This window comes from Odocoileus virginianus, chromosome 20, assembly GCF_023699985.2.
Source record: "Odocoileus virginianus isolate 20LAN1187 ecotype Illinois chromosome 20, Ovbor_1.2, whole genome shotgun sequence".
Lineage (NCBI taxonomy): Eukaryota > Metazoa > Chordata > Mammalia > Artiodactyla > Cervidae > Odocoileus > Odocoileus virginianus.
In genome coordinates, this window is record NC_069693.1 from 31,146,667 (window position 1) to 31,167,149 (window position 20,483).

At 39.4% G+C, this 20,483-nt stretch overlaps 1 protein-coding gene across 1 annotated transcript in view; it reads left to right on the forward strand.

Annotated features, from left to right (window-relative positions):
• CDH8 (cadherin 8) overlaps positions 1-20,483 on the forward strand; it is a 390,162-nt gene that overhangs the window by 219,154 nt on the left and 150,525 nt on the right. The window contains exons 5-7 of the mRNA XM_020902626.2: positions 12,753-12,920; positions 16,376-16,563; positions 20,164-20,417. Of these exons, the coding sequence (XP_020758285.1) occupies positions 12,753-12,920; positions 16,376-16,563; positions 20,164-20,417 (610 nt within the window). The remainder of the gene's footprint in view (positions 1-12,752; positions 12,921-16,375; positions 16,564-20,163; positions 20,418-20,483) is intronic.

Here is a 20,483-nt window from a genome sequence, read left to right on the forward strand (position 1 = left end):
AGAATATAAATAACTTAATAAGATCACAAAAGTTCATGTGTTTTCATCTTTTAGCAGGAACTGCAATAGTTACCTAGTTGGGTGGTTAAGAAAAATAAAGATAAGGTGATGGTGATAATAATTGTAATACCTATACAGGTAAATATTTACTCTTTGCCAGTCATTACACTAAATACCTTTTATGCACATAGACTTTGCACCTGTATAGGGCGTGGCACAAAGGAGACTCAATAAGATATGGAGTAGTATTATTTTTACGCTGATTGATCTTCACAATCCCCCAGCAATAATGTAGAATGTGATAATTACAGCAGTGAAAGTGAAGGTCGCTCAGTCATGTCCTACTCTTTGTGACTCCATGGACTATACAGTCCATGGAATTCTCTAGGTCAGAATACTGGAGTGTGTAGCTTTTCCCTTCTCCAGGGGATCTTCCCAACTCAGGGCTCGAACCCAGGTCTCATGCATTGCAGATGGATTCTTTTACCAGCTGAGCCACAAGGGAAGCCCAGTTATAGCAGTAGTAGTAGCAATCAGCTAATTAATATTTTATTGATGGTTAAATAATTTAGATGCATTATCTTCCTTAATAATCATTTTATGAACCCAAAATCCCATGGGTAAGTACTATCTCTAGGTAACGGAGGAAAAAAAAAAAGGGGCTCAATGACATTAAAAAGTTAGCCAGATTATTTATAACACCTGGAATTGAAAGGATCAGGAAAAACACCCAGTATCCCATATCAAATTCTGGGCTCTTAAGACACTGTGTTGTACTTGTCCATGTCAGCAGACTGTATGTATTAATATGACATGCTGTATCTGCTTGACATCTGGGGTCAGAGAATTCCTCTGAGGCATTAGAGAAATGGGGACCACTTTAGCATTGGGGAATATTATCAATTCAGTTAAAATTTGTTTTGAGTATCTGTCTTTTTCTGTGAACAATGCTAGGTGCTATTTCATATAACCTCAGGTGATGCTACTGTCCCTGTTATTTGGATGATGAGACTGAGGTTCTATGACTTGAAAATAGTTTCTTAACTTTAGATTCAGGTTTCAATTTTGGCTCCATTTCTCAATAGGCAACTACAGAGCCTGTGCTTTATCCCCTCAACAACCCTGCCATTCTTGTCTGCTTAAGTCCTGAATTGCTAAGAGAAAGCGTCCAATTTTTTTAGCGACTTTCACTTTGCTTTTTTAAACCACCCATACTTATTATACATATAATTAGTTATTGGAATTATGGCTTAAGGAAAGAATAGTACCATCATGTTCTTCACAGAAATAATTTCACTTGATTGAGGAGTCCCTGAAAGTGTTTTCATTTAGGGGAAAAGAAATTTCACCTTAATTCTGAATCGGAATAATTGCAAGGATTTCAGTGTAACTCAGAATTGGCATTTTAAGTAGCATCAGTTTTTGGCTAGCCAGTGTGTTGATGTTATAAACGGTGGTTTGTGAGAACTATTTAATAGGGGATCCGGGAGCTACAGAAGTGACAGTCCATACACTAAACTCAGTATGTACACTGTATATAAAAATATAGAGATGGGTATCATTGTTAATTCACTTACAACTGTTTCATATGTTATTCCATATGGATATGGAGAGAGCCATGGCTGTGATCCACATAGTGGGGAAGTTTTAAAGTTGTGGTTATTTAGTAAAAGAATATGCTGCATTATAAGACAGGAAATGCACATGTAAGGAAGCAATTTGTACACATTGAGATATTGGAATGATTTTCAATAGTCTGATTTAAGGCTTTCAAGCCCACTGTTCTGTAGAACAGTTTACAAACACAAATGGGAAGGGATGTGTACTGTAGAGGTTAATACATAAAATCTATATGGAAGAAGCTATGTCTGTTAAACAGACTCATGTTAATATGCTATGCTTGCATAGGAGGAGACTGTTGGATAAGTGACTTACTAGCACTATATGGAGACTTTTAATTATTTTCTTTCAAGGGAGAGTGTATTATTAGTAACTCATAATTAAGATCTAGATCTAGAGGCTCAGATTTGGATCCTGGCTCAGCCACAGTCTGTGACCTTGCCCATGACCTTCCTAGTTGCTGGACCACATTCAAATCCCTAATATTTATGTGTTAATACATCTTATAATTCTGGCGAGTGAACTAAGTTTTCCTATGGATTACTGTAGGAAAATTTAGCTGCCATAGCTGTCCATTTCCCAGGAGAAGTAAATAACAATGCAACTTCAAAAACAGAAAAACCAAAGCATTGTTGATAAGGCATATAGATCAAAAGAATTTTTTCATGAATTCATCCTTAACTAATTCAATTCTCAAAGTATTCCTAATATACACAGCTCATCAGCATCACATTTTTGAATCATCATGGGATTATCTGAAATATTAGAACAGTACATTGCAAATTTATACTGAGACATTTAATAAATAACTAACAATGTCAATTATGAAATGGGTGCAGATCTAAAGAAATTATGAGAACTTCTGGCTTATTTAATTTGCAAAATACCACCCACCTTGCTGTGATCAGGAAGCGTTATGCCCTTCCTCTGGTAAACCAGCACCACATTAAGAAGTGACTCTTGGCAAGGTTCAGAATAGCCCTTGAGTCTCCCTTGAACCCTGAAGGCAGCAAGACTTTGGTTTGAATCTTGATATTCTCCTCCCTGACTTAGTGGCTCTGTAACCTTATAACTGTTTCTCAACGTCTCCGGTCACAGATACATGACAATTATTAATATTTGTAAAGTTGTAATATTTGTCAGAATGAATTTGGGTGCAAATCTTGTACAGATGTCTTTGCAAAAAAATATAATTTTTGTTTGTTACATGAAAGTTACTATGGAGGCACTACCATTTTGAAGTTGGTGAGAGATGTTTTAGTACCACAGCTGAATATAACCTTTGTTTCTAATCTTTAAAATAACAAGTTTACTTTATTATTACCATTGAATTAATATCTAAATTTTACTTACATACATATGCATGTATATGTGTATATTTATAAAATGTAATATGATATATATATATGAATATGCATACCTCTGAGTGTATATAGGTACATATACCCACATATGCATGCATATGTATACATTTATTAAAATGTATATTTACATATATCTCTATGTGTCTGTATCTATACATCTATGTCTATTGCATAAAGTAAAACATTTGACATTTTACCTCTTTATAATAATATCAACCTAAACTCTTATTTGGCAATTAATAACATTTTACACATGAGATTGATGAGCTGAAGGAAATTTCAGTGACCTGCCCAAAATCACATGGCTGGTAATCCTCCTAGTGAAATAAATTTTCATCTATATAATCCCAGAGCCTATTGTCTAACAGACACAGTCCTCTACTTTGTATTACAGAGTGCTGGGAAGTTTGGGGGTGAACCTCCAATTCCTTCACAAAACACATGAAGTTTCCTTCATTTATATTCTTTGCCAAATTGTTATAAGCACTTATATAAGTACAAGAATAATCATGGCCTACTTTTTTTTTAAATAAAATTTGAAAGTTGTTAGAAGTGTTTTGTGTTGCTACAGAACTTTTTACAATACCTGCTTAATATTTTATGCATTTGATCTCAACCATCTCAACCACTAAGTTACTATTTCCCATTATTACATATTTAAATCACTTGCCTATTTAAAAATATTATACATAAAAGTGAACATCTTAATCTGAAAACTTGAGGAGTTAGAAGAAAGGGAATATATAATTTCCTTGGAATATATTTTTAGTTTTAAAAAATACCAGGTCAAAATATCTAAGCAAGCTTTTGATTCCTGATACATTAAACCCATTAGCTTTCTATTATATTTTGCAGAAGCACTAGAAATATGTGAGAAATCATTTCTCCAAATCCAGACCATTCTATCTACATATCTATCGATTTGCCTATATGTCTATCATCTATCTAATTCATAAGTTATTGGTCACAAGGAGACGTAAATGCAGGTTTTTCTGAGGTGTATAGAGGATAAGTGAAAGTGAAGTCTCTCAGTCGTGTCTGACTCCTTGCCTTGCAACCCCATGGACTGTAGCCTACCCGGCTCCTCCGTCCATGGGATTTTCCAGGCAAGAGTACTGGAGTGTGTTGCCATTTCCTTCTCCAGGGGATCTTCCCAACCCAGGGATCGAACCCAGGTCTCTGGCATTGCAGGCAGATGCTTTACCATCTGAGGCACCAGAGAAGTCCCTTATTGAAGTGCCTCATAAAGGATAAACACTTTCCTAATGTCTTACTTTCTCTTTTGTGGTATATCTGTGCAAGTTTGGCGTTACTGAAGTTATTGTATCAAAGCTACTCTTCTATGATAGGGTGGGCATCTATTGAAGGGTCTCTGGTTGTATACCCTTCACCCCTCATAACTGGCAGCATGTAGTACAAATTCCATAGGGAGCAGAAAGTATGGGTGCAGTGTATGACCCCCCTGAAAAACTAATTGATTCCTGATGAATTTGTCCCACTTAACCTCATAATTGAAAGGCACTGTTTCACAGCTCGTAAGATGATAATTGCACGTTATATTGGCAAGAGTTTGGGGGAATAACAAAGCTAGTGGTTTCATAACTAGGATAATGTGTTCAACAAGTCTTATTCAAATGGGAGTTTAGCACAGCATTTTATATCAACTGCAATCTTTGAGCAGCACAATCTGGGAGACCCGCAAAGAGTGAATTACAGTAATCAGCCTTCAAAATGACAAAGGAGTTAATCAGCATCTCCGTGCCTTTCTCATGAAGCCTCTCAATCTGGTGATATCACAGAAATTATAAAAAGAAATCTTCGTGACGGGTACAAAATGCTTCTCAAATGATAACACCAAAGACAATGGAAAGAAAAAAAAAAGACTCAAGTTTTAAATTTTTGAGATGACTGAATTCTAATCAGAAGTACTCCCTGAATGATGAGACCATAAAGAACAGCTGTTTAGTACTTAGGAAGAACTTAGGCCAGGCAAGGATTTAAATTCTTCAACTTCTTCCCGCACTAGGGAAATCTCTGTTTGATTGAATAGAGTTAAGATAAAAACTACCTCTTTTAAATACGAAAGAATCAAGCACATCAGTCTATTCACAGTAGGGTCGTGAATGCCAGCTTCAGAACAAGATGATTCCCTCTTTTCCATGTTAATCCTCCTGCCACTGTTCATCTCCAATCTTGTATCTTCCCATTCCCACTCCGAGGGCCAGGTTCAAAATCTCCGTTGAATTCAATTCACAGAGAATGGACTAGTCTCATTAATTGAATTTCCTGATGAGATTAGATTTTCAAAATGGAGTTCCAGGGAAGCACTTGTAGAATGTAAGTGTTAGCATTCCTGTTTCTGAGTCAGTTTTGAAGTTAATGTGATCAAGCGTCCAGAAGGCCAGGGTATCAGATGCAGATCATTCTACTCCAAATGTCAGAGCCTCCCATTTTCAAGGGGAAGAAAACGTTTTCCAGGAAGTTCTGTGATTTTTCCCAAGGGTCAAGGCATCTAAGTCTAAACCCTAGAGCTATGCGTCAGCTGGAAATTTACAAAAGGCAAAGATGAAAGTTTTAACCATTTGTATTGTATCAACTCCAAGTCATATGCTGAAATTACCATGCTTAGAACAACTAAATTGATTTTCTTTGTGAAGTTGCTTACCAAATGCTTACATTAAGGAGTTTTACTAACAATGTGAAGCAGAAAGCATGCTACTGAAGAAAACATACTATTTGCCAAAAAAAAACAAAAAACAAATTAATTGAAAACTCTAATTTGCTGCCAATTTGGTGTAATGGAAGTTTAAGCATAGTATTTAAGCTTCTGAACACATCACTGGGCACTGAGCATACGGGAGTGGAAGTACATGGGGAGACATAGACACTACTTTTGCTTGATCACTACTTTGAAAAAGAGGAACACAATCTATTCCTTGGGTGAATGGAAGGAATTTAACAGGAGTACCATCAAAAGGTATTTAAATTTTGGCAAAAAAGGGATCTCTTCTCTGCCTTCTTAACAACCACAGTTGAAAATGGATAAAAATGCCACTTAATTAATTGAGGATCGTAGCCAGCTGTGGCCACAGGACTGAAAAATGTCAGTTTTCATTCCAATCCCAAAGAAGGGCAATGCCAAAGAATGTTCATACTACCACACAATTGCACTCATCTCACATGATAGCAAAGTAATGCTCAAAATTCTCCAAGCCAGGCTTCCACAGTATGTGAATTGTGAACTTCCAGATGTTCAAGCTGGATTTAGAAAAGGCAGAGGAGGAACCAGAGATCAAATTGCCAACATGTGTTGGATCATAGAAAAAGCAAGAGAATTCCAGAAGACATCTATTTCTGCTTTATTGATTATGCCAAAGCTTTTGACCGTGTAGATCACAACAAACTGTGGAAAATTCTTCAAGAGAGGGTAATACCAGACTACCTTATCTGTCTCCTGAGAAATCTGTATGCTGGTCAAGAAGCAACAGTTAGAACTGGACATGGAACAACAGACTGGTTCCAAATTGGGAAAGGAGTACATCAAAGCTGTTTATCATCACACTGCTTATTTAACTTATATGTCCAGTACATCCTGCGAAATGCCAGGCTGGATGAAGCACAAGTTGGATCAAGATTGCTGGGAGAAATACCAATAACCTCAGATACGCAGATGACACCACCCTTATGGCAGAAAACAAAGAAGAACTAAAGCACCTCTTGAAAGTGAAAGAGGAGAGTGAAAAAGCTGGCTTAAAACTCAACATTCAGAAAACTAAGATCATGGCATCCGGTCCCATCACTTCATGGCAAATGGATGGGGAAACAATGGAAACAGTGAGAGACTTTATTTTCTTGGGCTTCAAAATCACTGCAGATAGTGACTGCAGCCATGAAACTAAAAGACGCTTGTTCTTTGGAAGAAAAGCTATGACCAACCTAGACAGCATATTAAAAAGCAGAGACATTACTTTGCTGACAAAGTCCATCTAGTCAAAGCTGTGGATTTTCCAGTAGTCGTGTGTGGATGTGAGAGTTGAACTATAAAGAAAGCTGAGTGCCAAAGAATTGATGCTTTTGAACTGTGGTGTTGGAGAAGACTTTTGAGAGTCCCTTGGACTGCAAGAAGATCAAGCCAGTCCATCCTAAAGGAAATCAGTCCTGAATATTCATTGGAAGGACTGAGGATAAAATTGAAGCTCCAATATTTTGGCTACCTAATGTGAAGAACTGACTCTTTGGAAAAGACCCTGATGTTGGGAAAGATTAAAGACAGGAGGAGAAGGGGATGACAGAGGATGAGATGGTTGGATTGCATCTCTTACTCACTAGACATGAGTTTGAGCAAGCTCCAGGAGTTGGTGATGGATAGGGAAGCCTGGTGTGCTGCAGTCCATGGGGTTGCAAATAGTCGAACATGACTGAGCAACTGAACTGAATTGTAGTCATTTTTATTCTTCACAGTTCCAAATTTCTGACTTCTTAAATGGGAGAGGAAAAATCACTTATGACTATTTTTTTGTTCTGTGTTTGTTGATTTTTACAAAATATTTATTTACCTTATTTATTTATTTGGTTGTGCTGAGTCTTAGTTGTGGCATGTGGGATCTTTAGTTGCAGCTTGCAAACTCTTAACTGAGGCATGAGGGATCTGGTTCCCTGACCAGAGATTGAACTTGGGCCTCCCTCCAATGGGAGTGGGGAGTCTTAGTGACTGGACCACCAGGGAAGACCCTGGTGATAGTTAATACCAAACAATTTTTAAAGTATAGAAGTCCTCTCTCTTGTCCACAAAAGAAACAGCTTAAAGCTACTAATACTTGGAAGAATATATGCACCAAAGCAAACAGTTCAGGGGAGCAATAGTAGAAGGAACAAACGTTTAAGACAGTTTGTAAGCTTCTATTGTAGAAGGTATTTTTTTTTTTTCCTTTAACATCTTGCTGTATCTATGCACCTGGAATGATCTGCCTTTTGAATAGAAATAGAAAAATTAAGTAACATGTGTAGATATGACCCAACACGAGGAGAAAAGTAGGACACTTGTGGTTTTTCTTATCCTTGTGTCTTTATGGCCACAAAGTAGCAGGAGAAATGTTCCAGAAATTCTGTCTTGGACTTTCTAATGAGTTGCTGCTAGTCATAGATTGAGACTGGAGGCAGTAGGCTCAGGCAAAACAAAACCTGTTCATTACACTGTTTGTACTGAAGCCAATTAAGTGTGTGGCAGGCCCTAAGGACACTGGAGACACTCCCTGCTTACCTTAACACATCAAGAAATCTGCTCCCCAAGTCGTACAAGAAAAGAAGGTGTGGAAACTCCCAGGTGTGCGGCCTCCCAGATGGGTCACCGTAAGCAACTCACTTCACTGAACAGCTGTTCTCATGCTACAGATAAGGAAACAAACAGCTGTCTCAAGGAGCAGTCCTTTGGACGGCAATTTGTAATTACACTCATGCACTTTTGGCCTGTAGATGTCTGTAAGAATGACACGGTGGAAACATGTTTGGCACTCAGCTAAAGAACAGTATCTTAACCGTAGTTGTTCGGGGCCTGGTATGAGTAGGGTGATTCAGGAGAGTTGAATGAGGGCAGTACTGAGTAAAGTGAGGTCTGATTGAGAGTTCTCAAGGGGTAGGGAGGCCCCCAAGGCCAGCAGAAGTGCTAATATCATTCCTAGATCTGAAGGGTTGAGGGAAGGAAGCTGCTCGTGGACACTAGAGTTCTGCTCTAACAACACCCCAAGATAAGAACTGTAGATGCCCAAGCATGTGATTGAGGTACTGGGTGATCTAGAACCTCACCCTCCTCCAGTCTCATGTCTCCTTGGGTAATGTATATTGGTGGAGTCCAACATGAAGCCAGCAAGTGCGTGCGTCCACTCCATAGTGGTAACTCTCCCACACCAAGAGCAGGTGGACAGTGCTGGAGAGTGAATCTAGAAGAGCAGCTGGGGAATGTTCAGCATGCTAACCACTATCCAGAAAAGCTTTAAATAGATGTTGTTTGGTGTGTAGATGTTAACCCCAATCTCCCAGTTCATCCCCCCTTTTCCTCCCTGCTGTGTCCATTCATTTGTTCTCTACATACATGTCTCTATTTCTGCTTCACATTCAGTTCAGTCACTCAGTTGTGTCTGACACTTTGCGACCCCGTGAATTGCAGCACTCCAAGCCTCCCTGTCCATCACCAACTCCTGGAGTTTATTCAAACTCATGTACGTCGAGTCGGTGATGCCATCCAGCCATCTCATCCTCTGTTGCCCCCTTCTCCTCCTGCCCCCAATCCCTCCCAGCATCAGGGTCTTTTCCAATGAGTAACTCTTTGCATGAGGTGGCCAAAGTATTGGAGTTTCAACTTCAGCATCAGTCCTTCCAATGAACACCCAGGACTGATTTCCTTTAGGATGGACTGGTTGGATCTCCTTGCAGTCCAAGGGACTCTCAAGAGTCTTCTCCAACACCACAGTTCAAAAGCATCAATTTTTCGGTGCTCAGCTTTCTTCGCAGTCCAACTCTTTCATCTATACGTGACCACTGACTGGAAAAACCATAGCCTTGACTAGACGGACATTTGTTGGCAAAGTAATGTCTCTGCTTTTTAATATGCTATCTAGGTTGGTCATAACTTTCCTTCCAAGGAGTAAGCGTCTTTTAATTTCATGGCTGCAATCACCATCTATACCTTTTTTCCTAGATTCCATATATATGGGCTAATATAGGATGTTTGTTTTTCTCCTTCTGTCTTCACTCTGTTTGACAGTCTCTGGGTCCAGACATCACTGACTCGTGAGGACCTAATGTGTAGCATAGGGAACTCTATTCAGTGCTCTGTGATGACTTAATGGGAATGAAATCCCAAAGAGAGGAGATGTGTATATGTGTGTAGCTGAGTCACATTGTTGCACAGCAGAAACTAACAGAACATTTTGAAACAATTATACTCCAATAAAAATTCATTAAAGGAATAAATTCTGATTAGGAAGCCAAAGGGTGACGAGAAACTACTGTGTGGCAAGAACTTTCATGATTTATCTCTCATAGTCTTAGAATCCCCTTAATGGAAAGCTGATTGTTCCATTTAACAGGACAGGTGATCCCGGGAGTTTACTCAATTTTTCATGGTCACAAAGCTAGTAAGTGTGAGGGTAATGTGAGAAACCGAACTTACTTCACTTCAATAGGAGAGAGCATTTATAAGGGACCTCTAACTTGTCAATAGATGTGCATCATAGATAGTATGAAGCTGTATACTTTGATGGTGGAGGACATCAACATTTCTGTAGTAAGTGGAGACCCAGGGAACCCTTCTTGTCCCATTAAAACAAGGCCATCCATCATGATGCTTCACTCACATATACAACTCAAAGACACTGACCTAGGTATGCTAATATCAACTGAGCATCAAAACTATTTTAATTCCAGGTGTCTGAGAGACATCACAGTTTTTTTTAAAATTTATACTCTAATGATATATTTTTTAAAATGATGGGAATAATACACACCAATCTTCTCAGTCTCTGAGCGAGTTGTAAAAATTCTTTCACTGGAGTAACCTGAGAGGATTCATGTGTAGACCTCAGTCCATCAACTTCTTTGAAAAAAGTTGCTGTCTTCCTTGAAGAGTTATATCCCTTTTCTCTGATGAGTGGAAACTATACATCACATTCCAAAGTCCAGTGGCTGGCTTTAATTCATGATAACCTTAAACTGTGATGGTACCTAAATTTTACAAGCTACAAGTTACTCCTGTAAATACCGTGGGAGTAAAACCATTTTATAATCCTTCTTACTGGAATTGGGCCCAGACTCAGGATATTCTGAGTCATGAAAATATGCATCCATAGCAGAGTAGCCACATTGGCATCTTCTCATGCTAATGATAAGGTTTCCTTATTGTTGTTCTTACTGTCTTTTGCCTAGATGTTTATTTTCCCCTCAGGAATGCCTCATAGTGATCCAAATTGGAATGGTTGCTGTATTTCTAATTTTTCTCCTTTCAGTTTTGGTTTATAAACATAAACATATGACCTATTGAATTATTAATATATTAAGATATGGTCAAGTCCTGAAATGAATTTTCATACTGGAAGATATCATTATGTTACTATCCATATTTCCAAATAGGCAGGGCTGTCCAGTTGAGTGCTCCCTAAATGGGAGACTCTGATATAAAGGTGGTTTCAAGGTCAAATAAAGTGCAGAAGAACTCACATCTTTTCCCAGAGCCTGCTCATTGCCTGAATGGATTAGATTTCCCTGGACACTCTCGTTCCTCAGCTGCTACTTGAATGATTCAGGGACTTGAACTTCTTGCATACCTTTTACAGATAGATAATTTAATTAGAGCATATGAGTCCAGAAAAACAGAATTACAACTTTAGACATCCTTACTTTGAATTGAACATGTATGATGTCCCTGAGGTTAGAAGTGAGAGGCAAATTTTCTTTAATTCAGAGATTTTTTTTTTTCACTTGGTCCTGAGAGGTAACTCATTTACTCATCAGGAATATTCTGAGCTAGTCACAAACATTTTTATCATGGGCCTTTAGCAATATGGTGGCAGGGGATCTTATGACCGAGTTAAGTAAAAGTGCAGGACACAGAAAAATAGCAATATCCATTAATATGGGAATGCCTGCGTTACTCATTGTACATTAATTAATGGAGAATTATACAGCTGTGAGAAGTAATGAGTTGAGCCTCTAACCATTGACAAGATCTCAAAAATATCCATTGTGTGAAAAAAGAAAGCCTCAGAACAATGACTATACTGTGATCACATTTGTGGTTAAATGTTCATATGTACATTTGCACATTTGTATGCATATATATGTGAAAATATACGTATCAAAATGCTAGCAATGTTTATCTATGGAAAGAGGTATGAGGGTAGGGAAAAGTCAAAATAAAGATTTTTCAAAATACCTTCAGGAGTACCTACGTCGATCTTTGAATCTTTAACAAGAATATTAAATGACTAGTGAAATATACTGAGAAACAGAAAGATAAAACTGAAAATAAATCAGAAAAAAACACTTCACATTTTAGAACTGATACTACATTATTTACATGCTTTTGTGTTTACCCCCTTTTCTATTTTCTCTATCTTCCTGTTTCTATAAAACATTTATTACTTTTACAATAGTCATGATGTAACTAAACAATTAAAATATAAATGTAGTTGAACAATGCCTGAACTTAGACACTTGCCTGTATTAATTCTGATTGGCATTTTATCCATCTGAGTTGATTCTCATAATGCATTTATTTCTTTCATCTCTCTGATGTATTTGTGAGCCTTAGAATAATTTATCTTTGACCTCGGAGCCTTCCAGCTATTTGTGTATTTACTTCTCTTGTAGGGGAATTGGAGTCTGTGATAAATTGAAGGATTCTTTCACTTCCAGGGTTTTCCTGGGTAGATGAAGCTATGTTATGATTTATACTTTAATTTGGTAGGCAAGAGTATGCCATTCAACTTACTTTCTAATGTACATTTTTATAAGTCCTTTTTTTATACATTGTAAAATGTACTTTTGCAAGTAATCCACTAATGTCTATGACTACCGTCTTTCTCAGTGTTGGCATCAGAGATGCACACCAGCTAAATGTCAGAAGAACACAGAAAGTTATCTGAGTGGGGATCTGATGTATATGCACGTGTGTCTGTATGTGTGCGTGAGTGTGTGCACGTGTGTGTGTGTGATGCACACTTTCAGTCTTGAATGAGCTGTCTGAAAGTCACTCTCCCGCCTTCTTCCCCCCAGCAATTATAAAAACCGCCCTTCCCAACATGGACAGGGAAGCCAAGGAGGAGTACCTGGTCGTCATCCAAGCCAAAGACATGGGGGGGCACTCGGGGGGCCTGTCTGGCACCACAACGCTGACCGTGACCCTCACTGACGTGAACGACAACCCTCCAAAGTTTGCCCAGAGTAAGTGCATCCCCCGTGCTGCGTGAGCATCTCTCTATGATGTTTTCATTTGCATCGATGTTCTAATTTTCAGTCATTTGAAAAACTGATAGCAATCAGGGAGTGCCTGTGATGTGCAAGGCAGAGTAAATCCACACATATAGGAAACTACCCATGCTCCTATCATTTGGGTACTAGATGTATCCTCACTTTACAGACTTCAAAGCATGTATAAGAACATTTTTAAATATTAAACATAAAGTAAATATCACAGCTGAGTATTAGAACCTGCAAGCCTGGCTGCAAAGATTTGTGCTTATTTCTCTAGTCCAGGGTATGTCCTGTGAAGAAAAGTGGAGAGAATGATTGAAACGCACCTCAGGTATTGCTCTATCAATAGTCCCACTTGTTCTATAAAAGAAAATAAATCTCTAGAGCCTGAGGTGGAGAAGGCAGATATACAGTACACTTGCTGCAAAATATACACTCCTCCTTCCAGTGGCTGGCGGGACATCAATGATCGCCGACTCTCCCCGTCCCTGTGAGAACTGTGCTTGGCCCCCTAAACCTCTCAACAGCAATCAAGGCAGCCACCATCAGTGAATCAGGAAGGCGATCATTATTTGCCAACTTTCCTGGACTCTCACAGAAACCTTTCCTTCTGTGCATTTTGGCAAGGGATCTGCTATTAGAGAGATGATTTAGGAAGGGCTTTTTGACATGGGGAGTATTCAATTGAGAGAAATGAATGATAAGTAGGAATTAGCTGGAACAAGGTGAAACCATGAAAAGGAGGATGGACATTGCAACTGGAGGAAATGGATGCCCAGAAGTCCTGTGAAGAAGGGTGTACGGCCCTGAATGAGAACTGAAAAAACTCCACTACAGCCGGAGCACAGTCTGGAGAGCTAGGTTAGGCAGGGAGTCAGTCATCCTTGGATCTGTTGACCCTTTTAAGTACCATGATCTTTATCCTAATATCACTAGGAAGTCATTAAAATATTGTAAGTTGTAGGTTGAGTAATAGGATTTGATTTTAAGGAAATCAGAGAAAGTGGAATCTGGCCTTCTTCCAGGGTCTTTTCCACACTGCAGCCAGGTAAGGGATGCTAGAAATCATTCACATAAAAGGTGATGAAAGCCCTGGCAAGCAGGGTCGATCGTGTGGGAATGGAGAGAAGTGATAGATGTTTGAGGGCTAATGGTAACAACAATCTAAGGGTAGGCTGCACTTTCAGTCGAGGATGCAACCCTCTTCCTGACATGAGAGATCAGCTGCCTGCTGGTGCTCTTTGCTGGGATAGGAAATACTTTAGGAAAACCACGGTTTTTGAAGAGAGAGAGAAAAGCCAGAGGAGGGAGAAGGAGAGGGAGAGAGGGAGAGACAGAGACGGGGTGTGGAAATGACACATTTGAGGTGCTTTGGAAAAATTCTCTGCAAAAATGCCAAGGTAGAAAGAACAGGAAATACTGCATTTCATTAAGCATTTGAGATTTTCCACATCTGGCCATTCATAAATCAGACAACAATGCAACCCTTTTAAGTCGAAATGATGGAAATTAAAAACACCGTCTCTTGCATCTTTCCCCGAATTCTCTTATTCTCTTTTCAGTTGCCATTATAGTTAATACACCAGCATGCAACTCCTCTTTCTCAGAAAATTATTGTTTCAATTGAGCAGTAGCCTATGAGTTTCAAAAGTGTTTCCTCTCATAGAAGTAATAATGATTAACTATGATCACACTGAAAGGGATGATGAGAGTAGGAAGAATAACAGTGGATAATGAAACGTTTCACTGGCTTGATTTCTCAAAGCTTCCTGGTGCAGGGCTCGCAGTAAGGTGAGGCCCCTTGCTGTCTTATTTACCTAATAAGCACACCTCAAGGAATCATCACAAGACCTTACCTGAAATATAAAGTTGGAAGGAAATGGAATCATTACTGATTATGGGGGGAGTGGGAGACTTGTGCTTGACATGATGGTTTTTGGTGCCTACCTTATGAAAAAACTGTTTTGTTCCCTAGTCCCATAATATTATGATTTTAAGAGGCATTTTTATTCCATCGTTAGATAAAAGCGTGCTACTGCCATTAGAACAAATTTTCCCATCATATGAAGTTATCCTTTTATACTGGGTACATGAGGCCTTAGTTTATCCAAGGGATTCAATGATTGAGTTCAAACTAGACTCAGGTAATGTTCTCTAGATTTAATTTTTCCTTTCAGGTTTATGGTCCATTGAATGTTTATTTCCCCTTGTTCTCATTACATGGGGACTACAGCTTCCTGCTTGTCTGGATTTGGATTCCGCAGAAACAGGCACTGAGACAGGAATTTGCTTATAAGTGGTTTACCTTGGAGATGATCCCAAGAAAGGCCAGTTCGGAAGTGAGAATGTGAGGAAGAGGAGGCTAGAGAGCCAATGCTGTGTATTCTCAAGCCAGCTTCCACTGGAGAAACTGGAGCTTCATCCCCGTGGGGATACCCTGGCGCCCTGTAAATACACAAAAGGAAAGGACAGGCTTAAGATTATCCTCCCAGAGAGGTGATGGAGCCAGGGATTTTATATAGTAAGTTGTGTGAGTCTCTGAAGGGTATTAATTTTCTGCGAGTTCTAGCCTGACAGGCAATGGTCTTGATGGGTTCAGAAGTTGGCTGTTGGCTGCAGGACAAGAGTGACTGAGGTGGTAATGCCCAGAGGTCAGGGCTTGGAGTACCAGCAGCCTCCCCTACACCAGTAAAAGCCAGCGGTAGCTGTGCAACAGCCAAAGTGATCTGAATACAAAAGGGACTGATGTCACTAATTAGACACATTGTCCTGCCTCCCCCAGGAGAAGGCATACACACTGTAATTGTATTTTTTGCCTAGAGAGTGTTGAAGGTAGGATTTTTGGTCTTCAGAGCAAGGAGGACTTTAGTAACAAGAGGAGTGTTTCATGTGTCTGAACAGCTTGCTGCAGGGCATAGCAGAAGCTTGGTAATTGGATTTTATCAAAAATGGTCTACAAGTCTGTAAATATAAAGGTAACTTCAAAAGTGACTTTCAGAGTGTTACACATTGCATCTATCTGTGCCGAAATTAGCTTAATATTTTATGTTGGGCAACAATGAATATCCCCAAGGGCAGCTGATGTGATTATACAGCAAATGGGAAAGAACATTCACATAGACTCACTAATATCCTGATATAACTCCGCTTCAAATATGTACTTGGTATACATCTGGTTGAGTAAGTCCCATAACTCAGAAGAGTTTCAAAGAGAGATCACTGCTTTTTCTGGGAACTGTTTGTCTCTGACTCATTTAAAAGGCTGTATGTCCCACAGGGAAAAGGGTGTTTTTGCCTTTCCCATCACTGTATTGGTCACATCTGTACACAGGTACCTGGAACAAGAAAGGTGCCCAGTAAGTATTTGCTAAATGAATGAATGAATGGAACATATGCAGCGCTCAGGGTGTCTCCTCTTTCTGAAGGTCTGTATCACTTCTCGGTACCAGAAGATGTGGTTCTTGGCACCGCCATAGGAAGGGTGAAGGCCAATGATCAGGATATTGGTGAAAATGCACAGTCGTCATATGACATCATTGATGGAGATGGAACAGCACTCTTTGAGATCACTTCCGACGCCCAGGCCCAGGATGGCATTATAAGACTGAGAAAGGTAAGCTCAGGAAGGTTTTGCTCATCTTCAAAATATTAATACCTTTTTGAAACGTGAACATTGAAGATGGTGGAGTTGGGTGCATTTCCTGATGTAACCTTAGAAGGGAAGGAGGTTTGCCTTCTTTAGCTATGAAAAAGTAAGGGTCCTGGGACCTCTCTGGTGGTCTAGGGGCTATGGTTCCATGCTCCTAATGCAGGGAGCCCAGGTTAGATCCCTAGTCAGGAAACTAGATCCTACATGCCGCAACCCACACGCCATGTGCCACAACCAAGACCAGGCATAGTCAAATAAATGAATGATAAATAATGTTGGAAGAAATAAGAAGAAAAAGTAAGAGTCCTTTTCTCACATCTTATCTCTGGCCGTACTTTATATTTCAGCTAAAGCTCAGTAAGCAGTGACCATGCTGGTTCTAGCCTGCCATCTCATCCATCATTTCCCTCCTGTCTGTGCCTCAGTGTTTTTCCATGACATGCAGGAACTTGCTCAGTCCTTGTCCAGAGCCTCCAGCTATGTAGGAAAGTGAACACCGAGGGCAGCCTTCAAGCAATGAAGGACAAAGACTTGTGGACAGTTTCCTTGGAAGAAATTATCCTGAGGCAGATTGTCTGTGGCTCCTCAGAGGTTTTTCAGTCGGGGGTGGGGGGAATCCTCATTAGCACACAGAGGTGGCGAATTCAATGCCTTTTCTATAGAACTACCCCCACCCCACCCCATATCTGTATTCCTGCTTCCTGGAATAGTTTTAAAACATGCATTGACGGTTCCTAGGTCTACTTTTAGGGAAACTCAAAGACAGACAAACTAGTCAGCCTGTTATTCTGGATCGCTCTGGCCCTGAAAGGACAGGGCCCACCCCCCTAACATAAGATACTCCAAGTTGCAATCAAATGTCCAAGCAATGATGTCAGTGAAGCTCAGCTTTTGGTTTGCTCCTGGCTGTGGGGCTGGACTTCTCAGGTGGTGTTAGTGGTAAAGAACCCGCCTGCCAATGTAGGAGATGTAAGAGACACGGGTTTGATCCCTGGGTTGGGAAGATCCCCTGGAGGAGGGCATGGCAACCCACTCTAGTATTCTTGCCTGGAGAATCCCATGGACAGAGGATCCTCATGGGCTACATCCATAGGGTCTCAAAGAGTCAGACAGGACTGAAGCGACTTAGCATGCATGCACCTGGGGCTACCACTGAAGAAAGAAATATCTCCATAAATAGTACAAAGAATATATGGCAATCTGTGATTGCTTTTGCTCACAACCATTTGTATGTGTGTATGTACATATGGTAAATGTGAAAAATTCTGTACATTTTCCATATTTATTTCTCATGACAAGTTTATTTAAAAAAATGTGTAGAGCACAGTTCAGTATTTTATGAACATGGGTATTTGCAAAGGAAAATGCCCCTTTATCCTCATAATGAGTATTTTGCTCAACATTGTACTGCATGTTTGTTATGAAGTAGTAGAAACTAATTTTAAAACAGATTTGTTGATTCATCAATTGGAAGACATATGATCGGTCACAGTCGGGAGCCAATAGTTCTGCCCTCTGTCTTGATCGGCAATATATTGACATGACTCTGAGCTTACTATCTGACTCTCTCTCTCATGTTACACAGGGATCTGCTCCCCATGGTCATGCTCTTGAAATCCCCCATCGAGGAGGTCTTGACAATGAGAACCTGGAATTTTCTGGATATACTCTAAAATACAAAATCAGTTTTGAGGAAAAAATTGGTTGCATATATTTTAACTCTGCTGAGCAATGCTTCGTTTTGACCTGGATGGAGCTCAGTAGTAAAAGTTGCAAAGTATTTAAAAACTCATGTTTGAAATAGAGTACAGTATAATTATACTTGAGTCAATTATTGAGTAACCCAGGGCCACATTTTCCTTGGTTAATGATTCCTAATGTCATTTTTATTGTTATTATTAACTGCTATTCTTTGTAACCATAAGGTGCTTTTATAAACTGAAGCAATTAGCCATTTGCTATATTTTTATTCACCACTATTCATAAACTTGGAAACATATTCTACACATCTCAACACCAAGATACATGTGCATTTTACTCTGGAAAATGATGTAGGGAGTCATTTTCCCACAATGCATGGACCCTCTTTTTGGTCTGATAAAGTCCTAAGGACACCAAGATGTGTTCAGGTTGGGCTAAGAATTTAGCAGAGCATAATCTGCTATATTCGATGGCATTTGTGAAGAACTTAAAATTACATAATTGTTACAGTTGGGGCTGCTGGAAAATTGTGAAAATACTGATGTTGAATCGTGTATTCATGGGTATGTATATATATGTGCTTAGAAATTTCAGAATAGACAGGATTGAGTATCTGCTTGATTAGAAAATATCTCTCAAGAAAAGTTCAGTCCAATTAGAAAAAAATCAAATATAAAAATCAACACAAAATTTTGAGCTAAGAAAAAAAAATATATATATATATATTTAAGCTTATAGGAGAGGTCTGAAAGTTTGGTAATGCTGGCTTGTGTTCAGACTTCTTCTTCTTTTTTTTTAAATTTGCATTGCAGATGTAAAGTTCAATTTCTTATAAGAAATTGCAATGCAAGCCTAAATTATTTTTTTGAACCTTGACAGAAATACATCCTTGACATCTGAAGTATTATGCCCTGCTGAGAGAATTGGACAGCGAGGATTCTGACGCAGTTGGGCTTTGGGTTGTTTAAGGGGACTGTCTTCTTTTACCTTCCTCTATTTACTTAGATCATTAAGTCTTTGGGGCTTTTAAGGCAGGAATAATTAATAGGTCAGAAATATTTTCAGCAATGGTGCAATGAGGTAATTTCGCATTGCTTTTAAGTGGTTAGTAGCAGACATGGTAAGTCCTAGCTATCTATATATCTACCAGTCTCCCTCTTCCGTCCCTTAAATATAAACACAGGTAGATATGTATCTGCCTACATCTTTATATGCCCACCTGCTTCACAGCACGAAACTCATAATAGAGACCTTCTAAGAATGCCCTAAAAAAGAATAAACTTCATTTTAGCCATGATCAGCAAAGCAGTGATGCTCTGGAAGTGAAATAAGAAAACACTCTTTGTTGGGATTAGTGCTAAATTATGCTTTATAATGTCTCCATGGACTAACCAATGATTATTTCTCGTTCTTTACATTTCACACACTGTTGCCGAAATGATAAAAATATTCTTCCCAGATAGAGAGTGTGTTCGATGCTGCCTTATCTCCGACCAGCAGAGACCCGATTAACTGACTGATTGGTATGCAGGTCACACCATCACTAGTAAAATTTTATTATGACTCTGAAGTGAAATTTTGATGGCACGATTCATGACTGTGAATATTTTGTGAATTCCAAGTGAAATGAGCAAAACAAAACAAAACAGTAGGAGATTAGATTCACTGAGCTTGTATAATAAACAGATATCAATAAATGCCTGTAAAATTTACAGGTTGAATACGGGGGATAGGAGAGTGATCCCATTAAGACTCACAAATGGGCTTAAATGCACATAACGATCATCCATCAGTGTTATACACATTTGTTCTCGCGGCTGTGGTCATTAGTGAGAAACATTCATCTTTGTCATTTCTTAACAGCCTCTGGATTTTGAGACCAAAAAATCCTATACACTGAAGGTAGAGGCGGCCAATGTCCACATTGACCCGCGTTTCAGCGGCAGGGGGCCCTTTAAAGACACGGCGACGGTCAAAATTGTCGTCGAAGACGCTGATGAGCCTCCCGTCTTCTCTTCACCGACTTACCTCCTGGAAGTGCATGAAAACGCTGCTCTCAACTCCGTGATTGGGCAGGTGACCGCTCGTGACCCCGACATCACCTCCAGTCCAATAAGGTATTTCTCTTTTAAAAGGAAGATTCACTATGTACAACGTGTGACAAGCAAATCAGTACAAAATGT